The following is a 17,135-nucleotide window of genomic DNA, read 5'->3' as shown; positions in this document are numbered from 1 at the left end:
TATTAATCTCAAAACTGTAAAGTTCAAAAGAATGTCAAGCTAAGTTATTAGAATTGCGAAGAATTGAGCTAGATTCCTGGGTTGTATCAATTTGTCTAACTACATATCTATTAAATCTCATATAAAGGAAAAACAGATGAAATTCAACTAAAAATACTATGTAAAGTATCAGGCAAAAATAAATATGATGTACTAGAAATGAACCTGCAGAAAGCTATGAAAAACCTTGATGGTTAATTAATAACACTTAAAATAAAGGTATAAAAGGCCACGATGAATGAAGTAGTAAATTATATCCATAGATTGGAAATCCCAAAACTGTAAAGGTGTCAATTTCTCTTTCCAAATTTATAATTGAATGCATTTCAATCAAAATCTTAACATGTTTAATGGAGAAAGCATCAAAGTCAACTAAAGATTTATGGACATGCCATTAGAGAAATGCAAATCAAAACCACAAAGAGATACCATCTCATGCCAGTTAGAATGGCAATTATTAAGAAGCCAGGAAGCAACAGATGCTGGAGAGGATATGAAGAAATAGGAATGCTTTTACACTGTTGGTGGGAGTGTAAATTAGTTCAACCATTGTGGAAGACAGTGTGGTGATTCCTCAAGGATCTAGAACTAGAAATACCATTTGGCCCAGCAATCCCATTACTGGATATATACCCAAAGGATTATAACTCATTCTACTATAAAGACACATGCGCATGTATGTTTATTATGGCACCATTCACAATAGCAAAGACTTGGAACTAACCCAAATGTTAATCAATGATAAGCTGGATAAAGAAAAATGCAACATATATATACCATGGAATACTATATAGCCATAAAAAAGGATGAGTTCATGTCCTTTGCAGGGACGTGGATGAAGTTGGAAACTATCATTCTCAGCAAACTAACAGAGGAACAGGAAATCAAACACTGCATGTTCTCACTCCTAAATGGGAGTTGAACAATTAGTACACATGGACACAGGGAGGGGAACGTCACACACTGGGGCCTGTTGGGGTATGCGCCACTTGGGGAGGGATAGGATTAGGAGAAATACCTAACGTAGATGACAGGTTGATGGGTGCAGCAAGCCACCATGGCACGTGTGTACCTATGTAACAAACCTGCACGTTCTGCACATGTATCCCAGAACTTAAAGTATAAAAAAAAAAGATTTATGGATATGCAAAAGGCCATCAGAAGTCAACACACACTTGAAAAGAACAAGGTGAAAGATAATTTTCCAAGAACATCAACTTATCTCAGCACTACAGCAATTAAATTGACATTTGATTTATGCTAGGCATATAGAACACTGATGCAGAATGGATGAGTCCTGAAACACATCATACATTAATGGACTCCTGATATGTCATATATGTTTTTAAGTCACTGGAAAGCAGTGGGAAAAGTATGATCCTATCAGTTGATGAGCAGGGCACAATTGGATATTGATAAGGTAAAATAAAATTACAACCCTATCTCCTATCATATACAATGCCCATGTGTATTTGATGCCTAAGTGTGGAAAATAAAGTGACAAAACTTTTAGAGGATAATAAAACAGAATATCTTGACAACCTTGGTTTAGGAAAGGTTTTCTCAGGCAAGACAGTAAAAACAAAACTACTAAAGACTTTAATGACGAGAAAAGAAAAAGAAAAAACTAGGCAATTACTCAAATTATGCCTCTCAAAATTACCAAAATCTGCGAGCTTTGTGTTACCAGTATGAGATATGGGAAATATATATCTAAAGGAAGCTTTTAGAAACTTTAACAATTTGATGGGGAAAGGGTCTATTGAGTATGATTTTAAAATTGTTTGGATTTAGAATGTCTTTATTTTTATGTTATTTCATTTCACTGCATTTTAATAATGTATCAGCCAATGCCTGGAAAAAAATGTTAACGGTTCACAGAGTTTAATAGTGAAATAGGCATTATAAGACAATGCAAAAAATTTAAAAATTATGTTTATTAAAGACACCCCAAGATTCATTAAAAGACATTCCCAAGCCATGCAACAGAAGAAAGTGTTACAAGTTCTTTTATTTTTATGTATTAGTGCACATTTAAAACACCAAAGGAAATAAACTTGTATACAATAGTTTCACTCTCTATCGAAAACTTTTAAAGCTTTACTTGCAGCTTCTTTCACGTCTCTACATCGTGTATTTCTTCCTTAAGTTTTTCAACTTTAGACATTATTTACTGACTTCTTAGTATGATAGCTGAGGATTTGGTTCACTTTTGCCACGATTTGCTTCGCTTAGTGTATTGCTATTTGGATTATCTATATTGGTGACCATTAAAAACCCTTGTAAGTAATACAATTGTTGCAGCTCTTTGTTTTTCCTTCTATCAAGATTAGATAATCTTTCATTTTATACACAGCAAGAAGAGACTGCTGTCCTTGTCCACTGCTTTTAGCTCTCCTTTCCATTTTTCCATCTACCTTCTGCCATAGATACACTTGGCATTTCTTACTTAAAAAAATTTGCCTTTATAATCGCCTCATTTGCTCCCTCAAACATCCCACTGATTCTACCAAATCTTTTATTTATTTATTTTTTATTTTTTCCTGGAGATCTGCCTCCTAGATTATCTTCTGCTTTAGTCTGGACTAGATACTCTTTAGGTCAGCTGCACAGGTATCTTTCTGGAATGTTCCTTTATTATTTCCTGATTTTGCATCCACTGCTTGCTGCTTCTGATAGGCTGAATATTGCCCCCACCACCAAAAAAATACATTTACATCCTACTCCCCAGAACCTGTAAATGTTACCTTATTTCTTTTAAAGTGTTTTTGTAATTAAGGATCTTGAGATGAGATGATCATTCTGGGCTATCATGGTGGGCTCTAAATCCAGTGAGACACAGATGGGAATTTTGAGATGGACATACAGAGGGGAAGACACCCAGAGGAGGAGAAGGTAGTGTGATTATGGAGACTGAGATTGGAGTGAAGCAGCCACAAGCCAAGTAACTTATGGGGCCAACAGAAGTCTGAGAAGGCAAGGCCTGAGTTCTCCTCATGGCCTTCAGGGCCACTGTGGTCCCTCCTGACACTTTGAGACTTCTGGCCTCCACAACTATCAGAATAAACTTCTGTTTTTCAGCCATCCAGTTTTTTATGGCAGCCATAGGAAACTCATACTCTAGTTAAGGACAGGACTGAGATGAGACTAGCGAGGCAGATGTGTGGACATAAAAGTTAACGGGGCACCAAAACACTCAATTTTAAGATAAATAACATTTTATAAGGTAATTTTTTAAAAAGTAAAAATAAATGCAAAAAAATCCCATAATGGAAAAACAAAATCAAAACACACACAAAAAGGCTCTGAACTTGCACCTTTGGCCTCATGCTAGTCCCAAACCTATTGCTAGTCAAGGACTTTCTCCTCTTGGCTATGTGGTTACAAAAATTAACTTTCTAGCAAAGATTTGAGACACTTTCTGAGCCCTTGTGCATCCGACAATGTATTTTATACTCACATGATTAATAGTTTGAATGTTTAAATAACTGTAGTTTGCAGAAAACTTTTCTCAAAGTAATAAGGAACATTGTTTTATGATTTTACACTTAGTTTGTTGAGTCACAGGGAGACTGAGTATGTTTTCTGTATGTATGTGTGTTTTTCTCTGAAACTTTTATTTATCCTTCATTTTCTTAAATCGTATAGTAGATTCACTATAAGCTTTCCCCGCCCATCCCCACCTCCTGCAACCTGGCTCAGCACTTGGTAGACCCTTTCAATCAGAAGATCTCTCAGGGATGTTATTTTATATATTTGTATACGTCCTTCCCCTCCATTTAATCTTTTCTGGTTTTCTTGCTACCTGGATACTCTAGAACTCTTGACCTAATCCTACTTTTTCTTCCAGCTTTTTAAAAAATAGAACAGATCTTATAGACTTCCTGTATTCCTTGAACCCTTCTTTTTCTTTTAAAATTTCTACTAAAATATCTTTAAGTTCTTAACAAACCTAATACATTTTAAAACTATGTTATAAATATAATAAATTAAATGTTTAAGAGCTCATTTTTGTTCTTTTGGAGTTTCTTTTATTGGTTTATAAATATGTACAATGTTTCATCAATTTCCTCTAAGAGTTCTAGTATTTATTATAAAATTGTTTCCTTCAATTATCTTGGGATTATTTTATTTTTCTACTGTTCACTTTTGCCTTTCTCTGTTGTGTTGCAAAAATTTTGTAAATGTCTGGTGATACTGTTGTAAATTTATATTAAGTGTGAGCCAATTGAAATATTTGCTTGTGTCTGTTGATTGGGGAGAAAGTCAGTATCCAACTCTGCTGTAGTGTGAGTGAGAAAGAAGTTCCCTATTGTGCTGGGAACATCTTGATGACAGTGATACAGGAGTGCTGGGAAGGGAAGACCCTTTAATGAAGGGGGCAGGGAAGTGCCGGGTAGAGAAAGGCAGGTCCCTGGCTGGGGCTCCACCCTCACGGACCTAGGTGAGGATGAGCACTCCTACTTTCACACCCAAATGTTGCATTTTCCAAGACCACATTCCCATCCTGGGCCTGTAAAAGCCTGAGACGCTAGTGGGCAGACACACAGGCGGCCAGACGTCAAGAGGAGCACATCGGCGGAAGAAGACACAAGTGGCTGGATGGCAAGAGGGCATGAGGGAGCACTCTGGCAGAAGAGCACACCAACTAATAGTGGAAGGCCTGCAGGCCATCTACCGGTGGGACGAGGCAGAGTTTGACCCGGCAGTTGGAGGAAAGCTGGGGCCACCCAGCAGCCCAACTCTGGGGGAAAACCATCTCCCTTCTGGCTCCCCCATTGGCTGAGAGCTACTTCCATTCAGTAAAACTTTGCACTCATTCTCCAAGCTCACGTGTGATCTGATTATTCCAGTACACCAAGGCAAGAACCCGGGATACAGAAAGACCTGTCCTTGCGACAAGGTAGAGGGTCTACTTGAGCTGCTTAACACAAGCCGCCGGTAGACAGCAAACTAAGAGAGCACCCTGTATCACACACGCCCACTGGGGCTTCAGGAGCTGTAAACATTCACCCCTAGACACTGCCATGGGGTTGGAACCCCATAGCCTGCCCATCTGTATGCTCCCCTAGAGGTATGAGCAGTGAGGCAGTGAAGAAACGAGCCACTCCCCATGTCACACACCCTGCGAGGGGGACAGGCGAACCTTTCCCGTTTCAACTGAGGCCTCACCCAGGATCCTGGAAGGTGAGCATGGACGAAGGCAAACTGTCAGGTCTGCCTTTCCTCCAAAACCCTGCCACCTTTTCCTGCTGGTAAGAGGCTCTGTTTCCCTTCACCGGGTTTTAAAAAACTCCACTCTAACTGGGCTGGTCAAAACCCCCAGACTTTCTCTCTTTTCTCTCACATGGTTTGAAATGGCTCTTATCACTTTCTTTACAATGTAAAGAGTTTTGGTACAGGCTACAGCAATGTTACTAAGTAAAGTGAGGATTTGGCTCAGCTGCCGAAGGTGCAAATCACACTAACTATTCCTAGAGGTGTCATATATGCCTTCACCTCGACAGCCGCAGACACTCATGATTCAGGGCACCTCTCCTTAACCTTTGCCAGCAGGCAAAGGCTAGTCCAGCAGCCATGAGTGGGGCTGGAGAAAACAGGCAGTAACCAGGACCCGACTGTATGCCCCCCTAGAGGGGTGAGCAGCGGGGCACTGAAGAAGCAAGCCATACCCCCATCACACACTCTGCGAGGGGAACAAGGGAACCTTTGCCATTTCAACAGAATGCAGAGTTCCTTGCTGCTCTGACCTCTCCAGTCTACTCAGTTTTTAAGAAGATGCTGCTTCTTTTACCTTGGGAGTAATGGCTACTTGTTGAGTATTCTGCACAAAGTAAACAGGGAAGAAGATGTAGCTATAGCGATAGAATTAGATATCTCATTAATATCCCCACTTCCTCATTCTGCCCTTTCTCCCTCACTCCTACCTTGGGGTTTTTTCTTGGTACTGAAGCGTCTTCGACATTCAGCCGGCCAGATCAACTGCACTCAAACTGGGCCTGGTCTAAACCAGTGGTTTTTATACTTGAGTGTACATCAGAATCACCTGAAGGGCTTGTTAAACCATGGATTGTTTAGGCTCCACTACCATCATCTTTGATTCAACAGATCTGGAATAAAGCTAAACAATTTTCATTTTTAACAAGTTCCCAGATGATGCTGATGCAGCTGATCAGGGACCACACTTTCTGACAGCCATGGCTCCACGCCACAGTTTACCTAATCATTCTGAATATCACAAGCATCTGGGGCCCCTGTTACAGAGTGGTTTGCCAGGCCCCACAACAATTTGGTAATTACAAACTGGTAAATTTAACAACCACCTGTGGAAATTATTATTGGGGAAATTTGGTTGGCTGCAGCTTCAACAGCCTTGATTCATCTGTCTTCCCCCTGTATCTGACTTATCTTTCCTACAAATTGTTGTTGTCTTTTGTATATATACTCCCACCTTTAAAAAATATATATATATATGTATATATATATATGGGCTGGGCACAGTGGCTCACGCCTGTAATCCCAGCATTTTGGGAGGCTGAGGCAGGCAGATCACCTGAGGTCAGGGGTTTGAGACCAGCCTGGCCATCATGGCGAAACCCAGTCTCTACTAAAAATACAAACAAATTAGCCAGGTGTGGTGGCACATGCCTGTAATCCTAGCTACTCAGGAGGCTGACGCAGGAGAATTGCTTGAACCCAGGAGGGAGAGGTTGCAGTGAGCCGAGATCGCACCACTGTACTCCAGCCTGGGAGACACAGCGAGACTCCGTCTCAAAATATATAGATAGATAGATAGATAGATAAATAGATAGATATAGATATATAGAGATATATATTTGGGGGGGTTAATTTTTCAATTCCTATAAACTTTTTATATCAATGCCCACAGTATTGTTGGGGAAACTAATAAAGATTTGGTGAATACATCATCTTGAAATAGAACTCATAGTTAAGGATATAAAATATAAGGCTGACCTCTTCGTTGTGGCTACTAACTTACTCAATGTTCAGATAACAAAATTGTTGTAATGTGTTCATCATGTAAGATAAAAATCTTCACCATTAAGAGTTCAAAGGCCAGAATCGTAGTTTGATATCTAACCAACTGAAAGAATAAATCTTAACACATAGGCTATAGTTTTCAGGGATTTCATTACCTTAAATCTAGGCTCTTCCACTCAAAGTATAATTTCCTTTTGCAAAGTTATTTGCAGTTGCTGTTAATAGTTACAGCAGCCTCTGGAGGATGTGGTGGGGTTCTCTCATAAAAGTCATAAAGGGATTGAAGAGTCATCATATGATAGCTATAGCCATACAGTCAATCTGCCATCAAGGATCTATGCCCATAGCACTCTGAATGCCAGACAACCAAACAATTTGCAGTTTATTTTCTTGGCAATGAAAATATTTGCAACCATTTCAATATATATTTAAGCAGGAAGTCTCCAGGATAAGCAAGAAGGAGAAACACGTGTGTGTACTGTGCTACTGTAACTTCAACTTTAGAGGCAAGAAACTAGAGATAAGACGCTAAAACACTCCTCGGGGAATTTCAGCTTCCATTGAGTCCTTACCATGAAAGAAAGAAATAAAGAAAGACAAAACACCACCCAATATAATAAAAAACAAAAGCACTGTGATGGATCAGATCTTTTTCTGGACTGAAATCTCCTTGAAGGCAGGACCTTATCTCATTTGAGTTATTATTTCTTTAAGGAGAAAATACAGCTGGCTCTGAAATTGATCCTAGAGATGTGCTTTTCCCTTTGTTGCACAGTATTATTAGACCTCCCATGGTAGTTTCTCTGATTAAGTACCTTGGACATTAACTGTCAGCCAGAGGGAAGGAACTGAAAGCAGAATAAATTTTTCAACTCTAAAGTTATTAAAACTCTAATACAAATCATCACATCACTTCTGCCATAAACCATGGCAATCCGTAGAGATGCATTTAATAAGGCTTTCTGAAAAATAAATTGCTGGTGCCCCACAATACACACTTACAAACCTCTCGCTATTATTCTCTTGATATCCATGGTTTACTGTCTGTTTTTAATCATGGTACAATGGACTAGTCTTAAAAGAATAACAGTTAACATAAAGTTCCTAAACCAAGAGATATTCAGCATAAATTGACAAAATCGCCATTTACCTAAGTGTTTGTCATGACAATAACTTCTAATAAAGAGAATCTGATAGTTAATAGCTTCCAAGAATCAAAAATGATTCAACTCTAGTAAGTAAAAAGAATGTATCATTGAGTAAACAACCACATTATGAAAAAAAGAGGTTATTATGGAGTAACAAAGCATAGTGTTATCTCGTGTAAACATGAAACCATAGACATATTAAACTTTGGTATATATTAGAATCACCTGGGGAGCTAATAAAGCCAACAGCCTCACTGAGGTAGAACACCTGGGCCTTGTTCTTTCTTTTTCTTTTCTTTTCTTTTTTTTTTTTTACAAGTTTCTACAGAAGATTCTGTTACACACCAAATTTGAGAAGCACTGAACTTACGAGTTAATTAAAATATGAGAGAGGTGACTAGAGAGAGAAGGTGTGTGGAGGGGGCAAACAAACAAAAAACATTTCAGTGCTACTTGGCCTTTTGGCTAAGATCAAGTGCAAAAAACTGCTCAATATTAAAGGAGGTTTTTGATATTGAAGAAATTCCCACCTCCCTCACATAGATAAAATAGCACAGAGAAAACTTTGTTAGAGACCTCTCTGATAACAATGTCTCCATCTTATATTAGTGAGTGTAATGCACCAAAATGTCTCTGGGTTTGGAAATTGACTCACTAGTGTTTCTATGTAGAGGAAGTTTCCTGCTTATCTGTCCCCCCATAGAGTATAGGAAAGAAAAGTGAGAGCATCCCCAGCCTCTGGAAGGAGAAGAAGGCCAGTGGCTCTCTAAGGGAGAAAGTGCTAGAGAAATCACCAATGTCAGCTAGTAAGGGGCTCAGGCATATTCCCTTTTAATTTGAATAAATATTTTTTAATTGAATGGAACTGAAAAATAATTACATTACTCATTTATTTAAATATTCATTCTATGTGAATACTTTTTCTTTACTGCATTAAAAGAAATATATGGTCTCCACCTTCTGCCTGCTTCATGTACCATTCTGTGCGTGCATCTGGGCTCAAGCACCAGCTCTAATGCTGGGCCACCCCAGGGCGCCTCTTTGCTCAGATGACACTTAATAAATCAGGCCCAGTGAGGCATGAACGTAAACTTCAGAGCATTGGAAAACTGCTTTCTGAAAAGAAAAGCGGATTATTTCTTTAAAATGGAAAAAATGAATGCTGCTAATTTTCCCCTGTGGAGGCCCAATGGGAAGGAGAGGCCAAGAACATTGTCCCGTCTTCCTCAGCATGTGAGGAACCATGTATAGAAAATGAAATGATCTCTGGACTATGTGCTTTGAAGGATGGCGAAGGAAGATGAACCCTGAATCATGTAATGCTCTGAATGTGAGATCACTATTAAAACTACTGACTTCTACATGCAGACTTTTATCTTTTCTAAGTCCAAGATTCCATGACTCACCAAGTCCTTGTTCTCTAGGTTTTCCCTGTACACTGATAACTAAAGTCTTTTGACTTTTCATTGGATTACTTCACTCCTAGATGAATAGAGAAGTCCTGGGCTCCAGTAATCTTGAGCTTAACCCTCAGCTCCTTGGCTCTGCAGTTCTGATGATTCCAGTTCAGTCACTGCCCATGACTCTGGTAGGACATTCAGACACTATAATACTGTGCCCACTGTGAATACAACAGCAAAGATGACAGATATGATTCTGACTGCTCTCAGGAAGCCTTCACTCTAGTGAGGAAGGCATGTGCTAAACAAATAATGAAATTATAATTGGCAATTGTTATGAAGGACACTGAGGGCATGGTATGCGATAGTAGTTAGCAGTGATACCTAAACACTCAACAGATAGCTCAGAGAAAGAAACAGCAAAACAGCTTTAAAGAATGAACAGAGCAATGAGCTAAACCAAAGGCAGGTGCGTTTAGGATCTCCACGAAGTTACTCCATAGTCCAAGACTTGATGTGGGAGGAAGTGAGACATGCTCAAGGAAGTGAAAAAAAAATATGGCTGGAGCATTATGAAGAAATTGGCAGAAATGAAGTTGGCTGGGGAGGAAGGAGAGGAAAAGAGAGAGAAGGGATGGCAGGAGGAAGCCAGATTCCACAGGGCTTTACATTTCACTAAAGGTTTATATTTGATCCTAAAAGCAGTGGAAAATCATCCACCAACTTCAAATGCTTTAAAAGACAACTCTCCTCTGTGTATGAAATATATTGTCAACTAATTAATAGACCGTTTTAGGAGAAGCAGGCAAGAGATGATGGCAGTTTCTGTTTGGATGGTGTTAATAGACATGGAAAGAAATAAACACACTAAAAATGTTTTGAAAATATAGCCAACTGGTTTTTGATAAAGGAACAAAGACAGTATTATGGTGAGAGACAGTTTTTTTCAACAATTGATGCTGAAACAACTGGACATCATCATGCAAAAGAAAAATAAAGAATCTAGACACAGACCTTACATACTTCACAAACTTAACTCAAAATGAATCACAGATGTAAATGTAAAACATGAAACTATAAAACTCCTAGAAGAAAACATAGAAGAAAGTCTAAATGATCTTGGGTATAGAGATGGCTTTTAGACAACTTTTGAGATACAACAATATGTAAAGGCATGATCCTTGAAAGAAATAATTGATAGACTGAATTGCATTAAAATTAAAAACTTCTGCTCCATGAAGGATGCCATCAAGAGAATGAAGACACAAGCTCCAGAACAGGAGAAAATATTTACAGAAGATGTATCTGATAAAGGACTGTCAAACCAAATATACAAAAATTTTTAACACTCAGAAAAAAATGAATAATTCAATTTTAAAACAGGTAAAAGACCTGCACATATATCTGACCAAAGAAGACACACAGGTGGCAAATAAGCATATGAAAAGATATTCTATATCATATGTCATTAGGAAGTGATAAATTAAAATAACAGTGAAATACCACTATGCGTCTAATTAGAATGCCCAAAAGTCAGAACACTGACATCAAATGATGAAGGTTATGTGGAGCAACAAACTGTCATTAATTGCTAGTGGAAATGCAAAATGGTACATCCACTTTGGAAGATAATTTGTCAGCCATGTAAAATACAATGCAATTAGGTGGGAGTGAAATAATTCTCAATACATATCAGGAAGTGATGATTGTCTAGGATTCTCCTGAAATAACCTAGAACTGAAGACTTGCTACCATGTATTTTATTGAAGGAATTCCATTTTTTTCCTAGACAACCCACATATGATCCTTTTGGGAAGCCATGGTAGTTACTCAGTCCTCAAGACATTTTAAGGTCTGATATCAAATGGCCACAGATATTTTTCTCTTCTGTTGCTTCCTTGTTTATTTCTCCCTCACCCTTTTCTAATTCTAACTTTCTAAAAACTAATTCTTCCAGAGATTAAACTGTAGGTATTTCAAGGTATAAAGAGGGTAGCCGTATTACTGAATAATATTGACTGAAAACCTCCCTATGCTAAATAATGACAGAAAGGTGGAAAATAAGCCACATGCACACACACACATGCACACAAACACATGCAAAGAAGACTTAAAAACAAAGAAGCAAGATTAGGGTGTATGTTGTAAAGCTTTAGGAAAAGGTCTTATGCCAGCCACAACATAATACAAATGTTGAAATAAACAGACTGGGGACTAAGAATTCTGCAATCAGTCAGGTTTTTGTCATGGTAAAATATACCCCTTGGATAGCACAAAGTCTAGTCTGAAATGTTGAGGGCAGCATAGCAGAGCTCTTTGCTTTCTACAGAAGCTCTTTGTGAGTTTCAGTAATGAAAATCAGCAGCCCTGACCTGTGTTGACCACATCTGTAGATTCTTCTCCCATTGGCGATTTACCATAGGTAAGCCTTCTCCCTGCAATTTCTGAGGCACAGCAGACAAGGGAAAAAGTGTGAAAAGGTTACTCATTATAAACTGAGAAATGGATAAACTCGTAATTTTTAAAACATGTGAAACACATGTTCTCCAGGTAAGACCTTACACTCTAAATGTCAAGCCAGAGTGAATTCTTAATGCTGAGTTATAAAGCTCTGAAAATAGAGTTTACAATGAAAATGTTGACAGGCTCTTGGAGAGACTGTAGTATAGAAAATTTAATATGTCACCTTGTTTTACAAGATTTTACTGGCATAGAAGAAAATTAAAACATTTAACATCTTTCACTTCACCAAATTGCTTTCCTCCTCCAAACTGTGGTGCTATTTGTAGCGCTATTTCATTTGTAATCCTCCTTGTTATTGTCATTGTGCCTAACACACATTCTCAACTCAGCACTCCCATTTTCTTTCTGAAGTGCTAACATGCTTACTGGGGAGGCATTATCTGGTAATCTTATTCACATTTTCTGAAGGCATGTTAAGTTATAAGAGTTGTTTGTGAGGAAAGGCTGAAATTATTTACATAACTACACAGGCAACATAAATAATGCTGATTATTAAAATATTTCCTAGAAAAACGGCTTTTAAAAAGCCCTTTTTTAAAGTGAAACGTTTGTACTACAGGTATTTACACAAATTCAAGGGAAAAATAAGACTTGGGAAAAATGGCTTAGTGTTGGAAGAAACAAATTTAGACCTTCGGGCAAAATAAAGTAACTGCTTGCAGTTTTTGAACACAAGAAACCAACAAGCGTAAAAGGAGGGATAATTGTCTAAGCCAGTTATAAATAATGAAGATTTGTGTGAAAACATAGTTGTTAATTCAAGTCATAATAAGCATGAGTCTCTTGACCCCATTATTTTTATGTCTGTAATGACCATTTACTTTTGTGATATGTTAAAGGCTGCCTGGAGTAGCTGGCCAATAGGTAGTTTACATGCCTTCCTAGAATGTAGTGAAATTGTCCCAAGGTTTGCTGACCCATAGAAAGTTCTTCAAAGCCATGACAAACTTTACTTCTGACTTTTGCTAAGTGAGGTTAAAGAGATGTGTTTCAATATCATCAAATAAAAAAATCATGAACCCTGAGTATTATCCAACTACTTTCTAGCACAGTCATTATTTGATTGATCCTATTTACTTCAGGCAGAAGTATTGATCCTACAATATTGGTGCTAAGAACTTTAAAAAGATAAATATAATCTCATATGTTTGCAGAGGGCCCACCTAGATGGGGAAGAATAAACCTTTGCATGGGAAACAGGCCAATACTCATAGAGCAGCAAAGACACAGGATATGTGTCCCCACATAGAAAAAGCCTTCTTCATGGGGATTCTCTCTTCCTATTTGCTGCAAGATACCTGGGGAATCTTTAATACTACCCTGATTTTCTGTTTTTCATAAAGCCTCACTTATTGAGCTTTTACCATTGATGGGGACAGGGGACAGAGAAATTCTAGGCAGAAAAGGGTGGGTCCCTGACAAAATCTCACCCTCAAGCTAAAAAGCCTGAAATCACCACCTAAAATGAGAACTTATATCCCTGTTTTCCTGCTCAAATGTTGCCTTTTCCTAAACCACCCATGACCCCACCGCATCTCATCATGTGCCTGTAAAGACCCCATACTCAGCCAGCAGAGGGGAGAAGCAGCCGGATGATTGGAGAGAAGTGGCTTGACTTCAGAGGAACAGCTTGATGGCATAACTTCAAAAAAGAATTCAGCCAGAGATGGCCAGACTTCAAGGGAAGATTACCTACCCTTCCCCCACACTGTACTATTTCAGCTTCTCTTCCCACCGAGAGCCACTTTCATCGGCAATAAAATCCCCCACATTTACCATCCTTCAATTTATTCATGCAACCTTATATTTCCTGGATGCTGGACAAGAGCTTGGGAGCCATGAGTGCAGATACAGGAAGCTGTCACACTGGCTCTTTGCCTTAGTTGGCAGAGGGTAGCCATGGGCCCACTGAGCTGTTAACACTTAAGCTGTCTGCAGATGGCAGAGCTGAAAGCACTGTAACACACCCTCTGGGCCTTCCGGAATTGCAGGCACCCCACCCGGATGCTGCCATGGGGCCTGCATAGAGTTTGCTCCTGCTGGCGCCCAAAAGTGCTTGCTCTGGCTCCTGTACCTGCTCGCTTGTGCACTCCCTCCTGTGAAGGGTGTGCAGCAGGTCTAGTGATTAGAGTTTGATCCTGCCGGCACCAAAATGGCCGACTGGTTCTAGCACTTGTGTACTCCAGTTGCTGACTTGTTCACTTGTGCGCTCCCTCCACAAGGAGTTGAGAGCAGTGGGCTGAGTAAAGGAAGAACCCCTGTTGCGAGTCCAGTGAAGGGGTCAGGGAAACGTCCTGCTTCACTATGTTTTAGGTCCTCTGTTCAGCATTATTTGGTAATCTTCACAATAAGCATAGAAGATAGACACTATCTCATAGCCATTAATACATGAAAAAACTAGGCCCAGAACGTTTCCACAGTTGTCCCACGTTTGCAGAACTAGTGAATGGCCAAGAGATAGATTCTGAGGCTGACTAGCTCTGAAGCCTGTGCCCCTAACCACCGTGTTACCCCACACAACTAGCAAGGTTCTGTGGAGTCTCACTGCCTAGGGAAGCTAAGACAAATGTAACATGGTCTGTGTCTTTATGAGATCTTTGGCCAGGGAAGGAGGCGTGTTTGTCTAGGAGCCTTGTAAGGATACAGTGTAATATGCTCCATGCAATGACAGAGGGAAGGATAGATTACGGTGAGCACAAAGAAGATGGAGCCTCTCCTAGTCTAGGGGGCCAGTTAAAGGTTCCTGAAGGTGGGTTTCAAGAACTGAGTCTGAGGAAAAAAAGGCAAGAGCTAGCATGATGTATGAGAGAATAAGGCATATAGAATAAAGGGTGCAAAGCCGTGGCACCAGAATGCACATTTATCAAATTGCTGTAAAACATGAAGAGATGAGTATGGATTTGGTTACAAATGAGGCTAGAATCTGGGTGCAGTGGCTTATGCCTGTAATCCTAGCACTTTGGGAGGCCAAGGCAGGAGGATCACTTGAGGTCAGGAGTTCAAAACCAGCCTGGCCAACATGGTGACCCCATCTCTACTAAAAATACAAAAAAAAAAAAAAAAAAAAAAAAAAAATTAGCCAGGCGTGCTAGCACATGCCTGTAATCCCAGATACTCGGGTGGCTGAGGCAGGAGAATTGCTTGGCTTGAACCTGGGAGGCGGAGGTTGCAGTGAGCTGAGATCACATCACTGCACTCCAGCCTGGGCAACGTGAGCAATGATCTGTCTCAAAAAAAAAAAAAAAAAGAAAGAAAGAAAAAAAAGAAAAGAAAATGAGGCTAGAGGCATAGGCAGGACTCAGATGCTAAAAGACATTTAGGCCACCAGAAAGAGTTCTCATTCTTCTATGGTATGCTGATGTGACTCTATGGGGTCTGACATTATATACAGGGCCTGAAAAATTGTTATTTTGGACCTAAGAGGAATCCCAAGATAGTTCATGGAGTGATATCTACTAGAAACTTCTTTTTACAGACAGCAGAAGAGACACAAATCAGTACATGGAAAATTGTCTTAGACTATGTGTATTACTATAAAGGAATGTCTGAGGTTGGATAACTTATAAAGAAAAAACGTTCATTTGGCTTTCGGTTTTGAAAGCTGTGCAAGAAACATGGTGCCAACATCTACTTCTGATAAGGGCCTCAAGCTGCTTCCATTTGTGGCAGAAGGTGAAGGGAAGCCAGCATGTACAGACATCACATGATAAGAGAGGAAACAAGAGGGAGAGGGAGGAGACACCAGGCTCTTTTTAACAACCAGCTCTCCTGGGAACTAATAAAGCAAGAGCTCATTTATCACTGTGAGGATGGCACTGAGCCATTCTGAGAAATCCACTGTCATAACACAAACACCTCCCATTAGGCCCCACCTTGTGGATCAAATTTCCACACGAGGTTTGGAGGGGACGAATATCCAAACCATAGTCAGAAACCCAGGACATGGATGAGATGCATTCCTCTAGGTTTCCATGTATAAGATTCTCTCTGACAAATGCCTATGGCTATTCATTAACAGTGTCAACTTGTCACTATTCTTATCAGAGTAGGCAGTAGGCTTCAATGATATTTACAAGTTAAGAAGAAGCCAGCTCTATATGCTCAGTCAATAGCAGTAAAACAAATCCTGGCTTACAATGTTTAGGTCCAGGCTAATAAAATGCTCTTGAATATACCAGTTTCTATCAAAATGTTCATACCATTTGATTAAGTCATTACACCACTAGGTAAGAAGAAGACTTGTCAAAGGTATGTACAGAAGAGCATTTACTAAATACAAGAACATTCATTAATGAATTATTAGCAAAAGCAAAAATTCAGAAACAAATAGAATAGCTTTCAATATGTGAATCATAAACCATGAAATATTATGCAGGAATTAAAAACCATGAAACTGATCTGTAAGAACAAATATAGGAAGATGCCCAAGATATATCATTAAGTGAAAAAACAAGCCACAGGATAATCAGATAATCTCATTTATGTTAAATAGCAAAGACAGGAAGTAGATAAGTGTTTTCCAGAGCAGGAGCAGAAGGGGAGATAGGAGTGATGAAAATGTTATGGAATTAGATAGTGGTGATGGTTGCACGATTTTATGAATATTCTAATAGTGACTGGATTATATACTTTTAAAGGGTAAATGTTATGGTATATAAACTATTTCCCAATAAAAACAAATAAACAAATCCCAGATATTCACAATGTGTATACTGAGGTGGAAGAGAACATTTATTTTATCTGCAATTACATATTCCAAACCTGGCCACTCCTGGGCTGGGACATAACTGGAAACAACTTTAGAAAAACAGCCACAAGATTGGCTCATGGAGTGCCCAATGCACTGTGGGATTCAAAGGATGCTCCTGGAACCTGTGCCTTCTGCATCAAAGAAATACTAATTATTTTTTATGTCATGTTTCAGCCTTTGGAGATGAATTCCTTTGCAAAAGGGACCACAAAAATCCAATCCAATAAAACCAACCAGCACTGAAATTTAATGTTGAAGCTATATAGGCTTTAT

At 39.2% G+C, this 17,135-nt stretch overlaps 1 protein-coding gene across 5 annotated transcripts in view; it reads right to left on the bottom strand.

Moving 5' to 3' along the window:
• DCC (DCC netrin 1 receptor) overlaps positions 1 to 17,135 on the bottom strand; it is a 1,195,251-nt gene that overhangs the window by 752,175 nt on the left and 425,941 nt on the right. For 2 of the 5 annotated variants that reach the window (XM_055102431.2, XM_055102432.2), the window contains exon 1: positions 9,596 to 10,065. The exons of the other annotated variants lie outside the window; for them this stretch is intronic. In XM_055102431.2, coding sequence (XP_054958406.1) covers positions 9,596 to 9,656 — 61 coding nt within the window. In that variant the 5' untranslated portion in view covers positions 9,657 to 10,065. Of the gene's footprint in view, positions 1 to 9,595; positions 10,066 to 17,135 lie in introns of those variants that run through there. 5 annotated transcript variants of the gene reach the window in all.

The sequence above is a fragment of the Pan paniscus genome, chromosome 17 (genome assembly GCF_029289425.2).
Source record: "Pan paniscus chromosome 17, NHGRI_mPanPan1-v2.0_pri, whole genome shotgun sequence".
NCBI classification, from domain to species: Eukaryota; Metazoa; Chordata; class Mammalia; order Primates; family Hominidae; genus Pan; species Pan paniscus.
The sequence above is the reverse complement of the archived record's forward strand: the minus strand, read 5'-3'. Positions and strand labels throughout refer to the sequence as shown.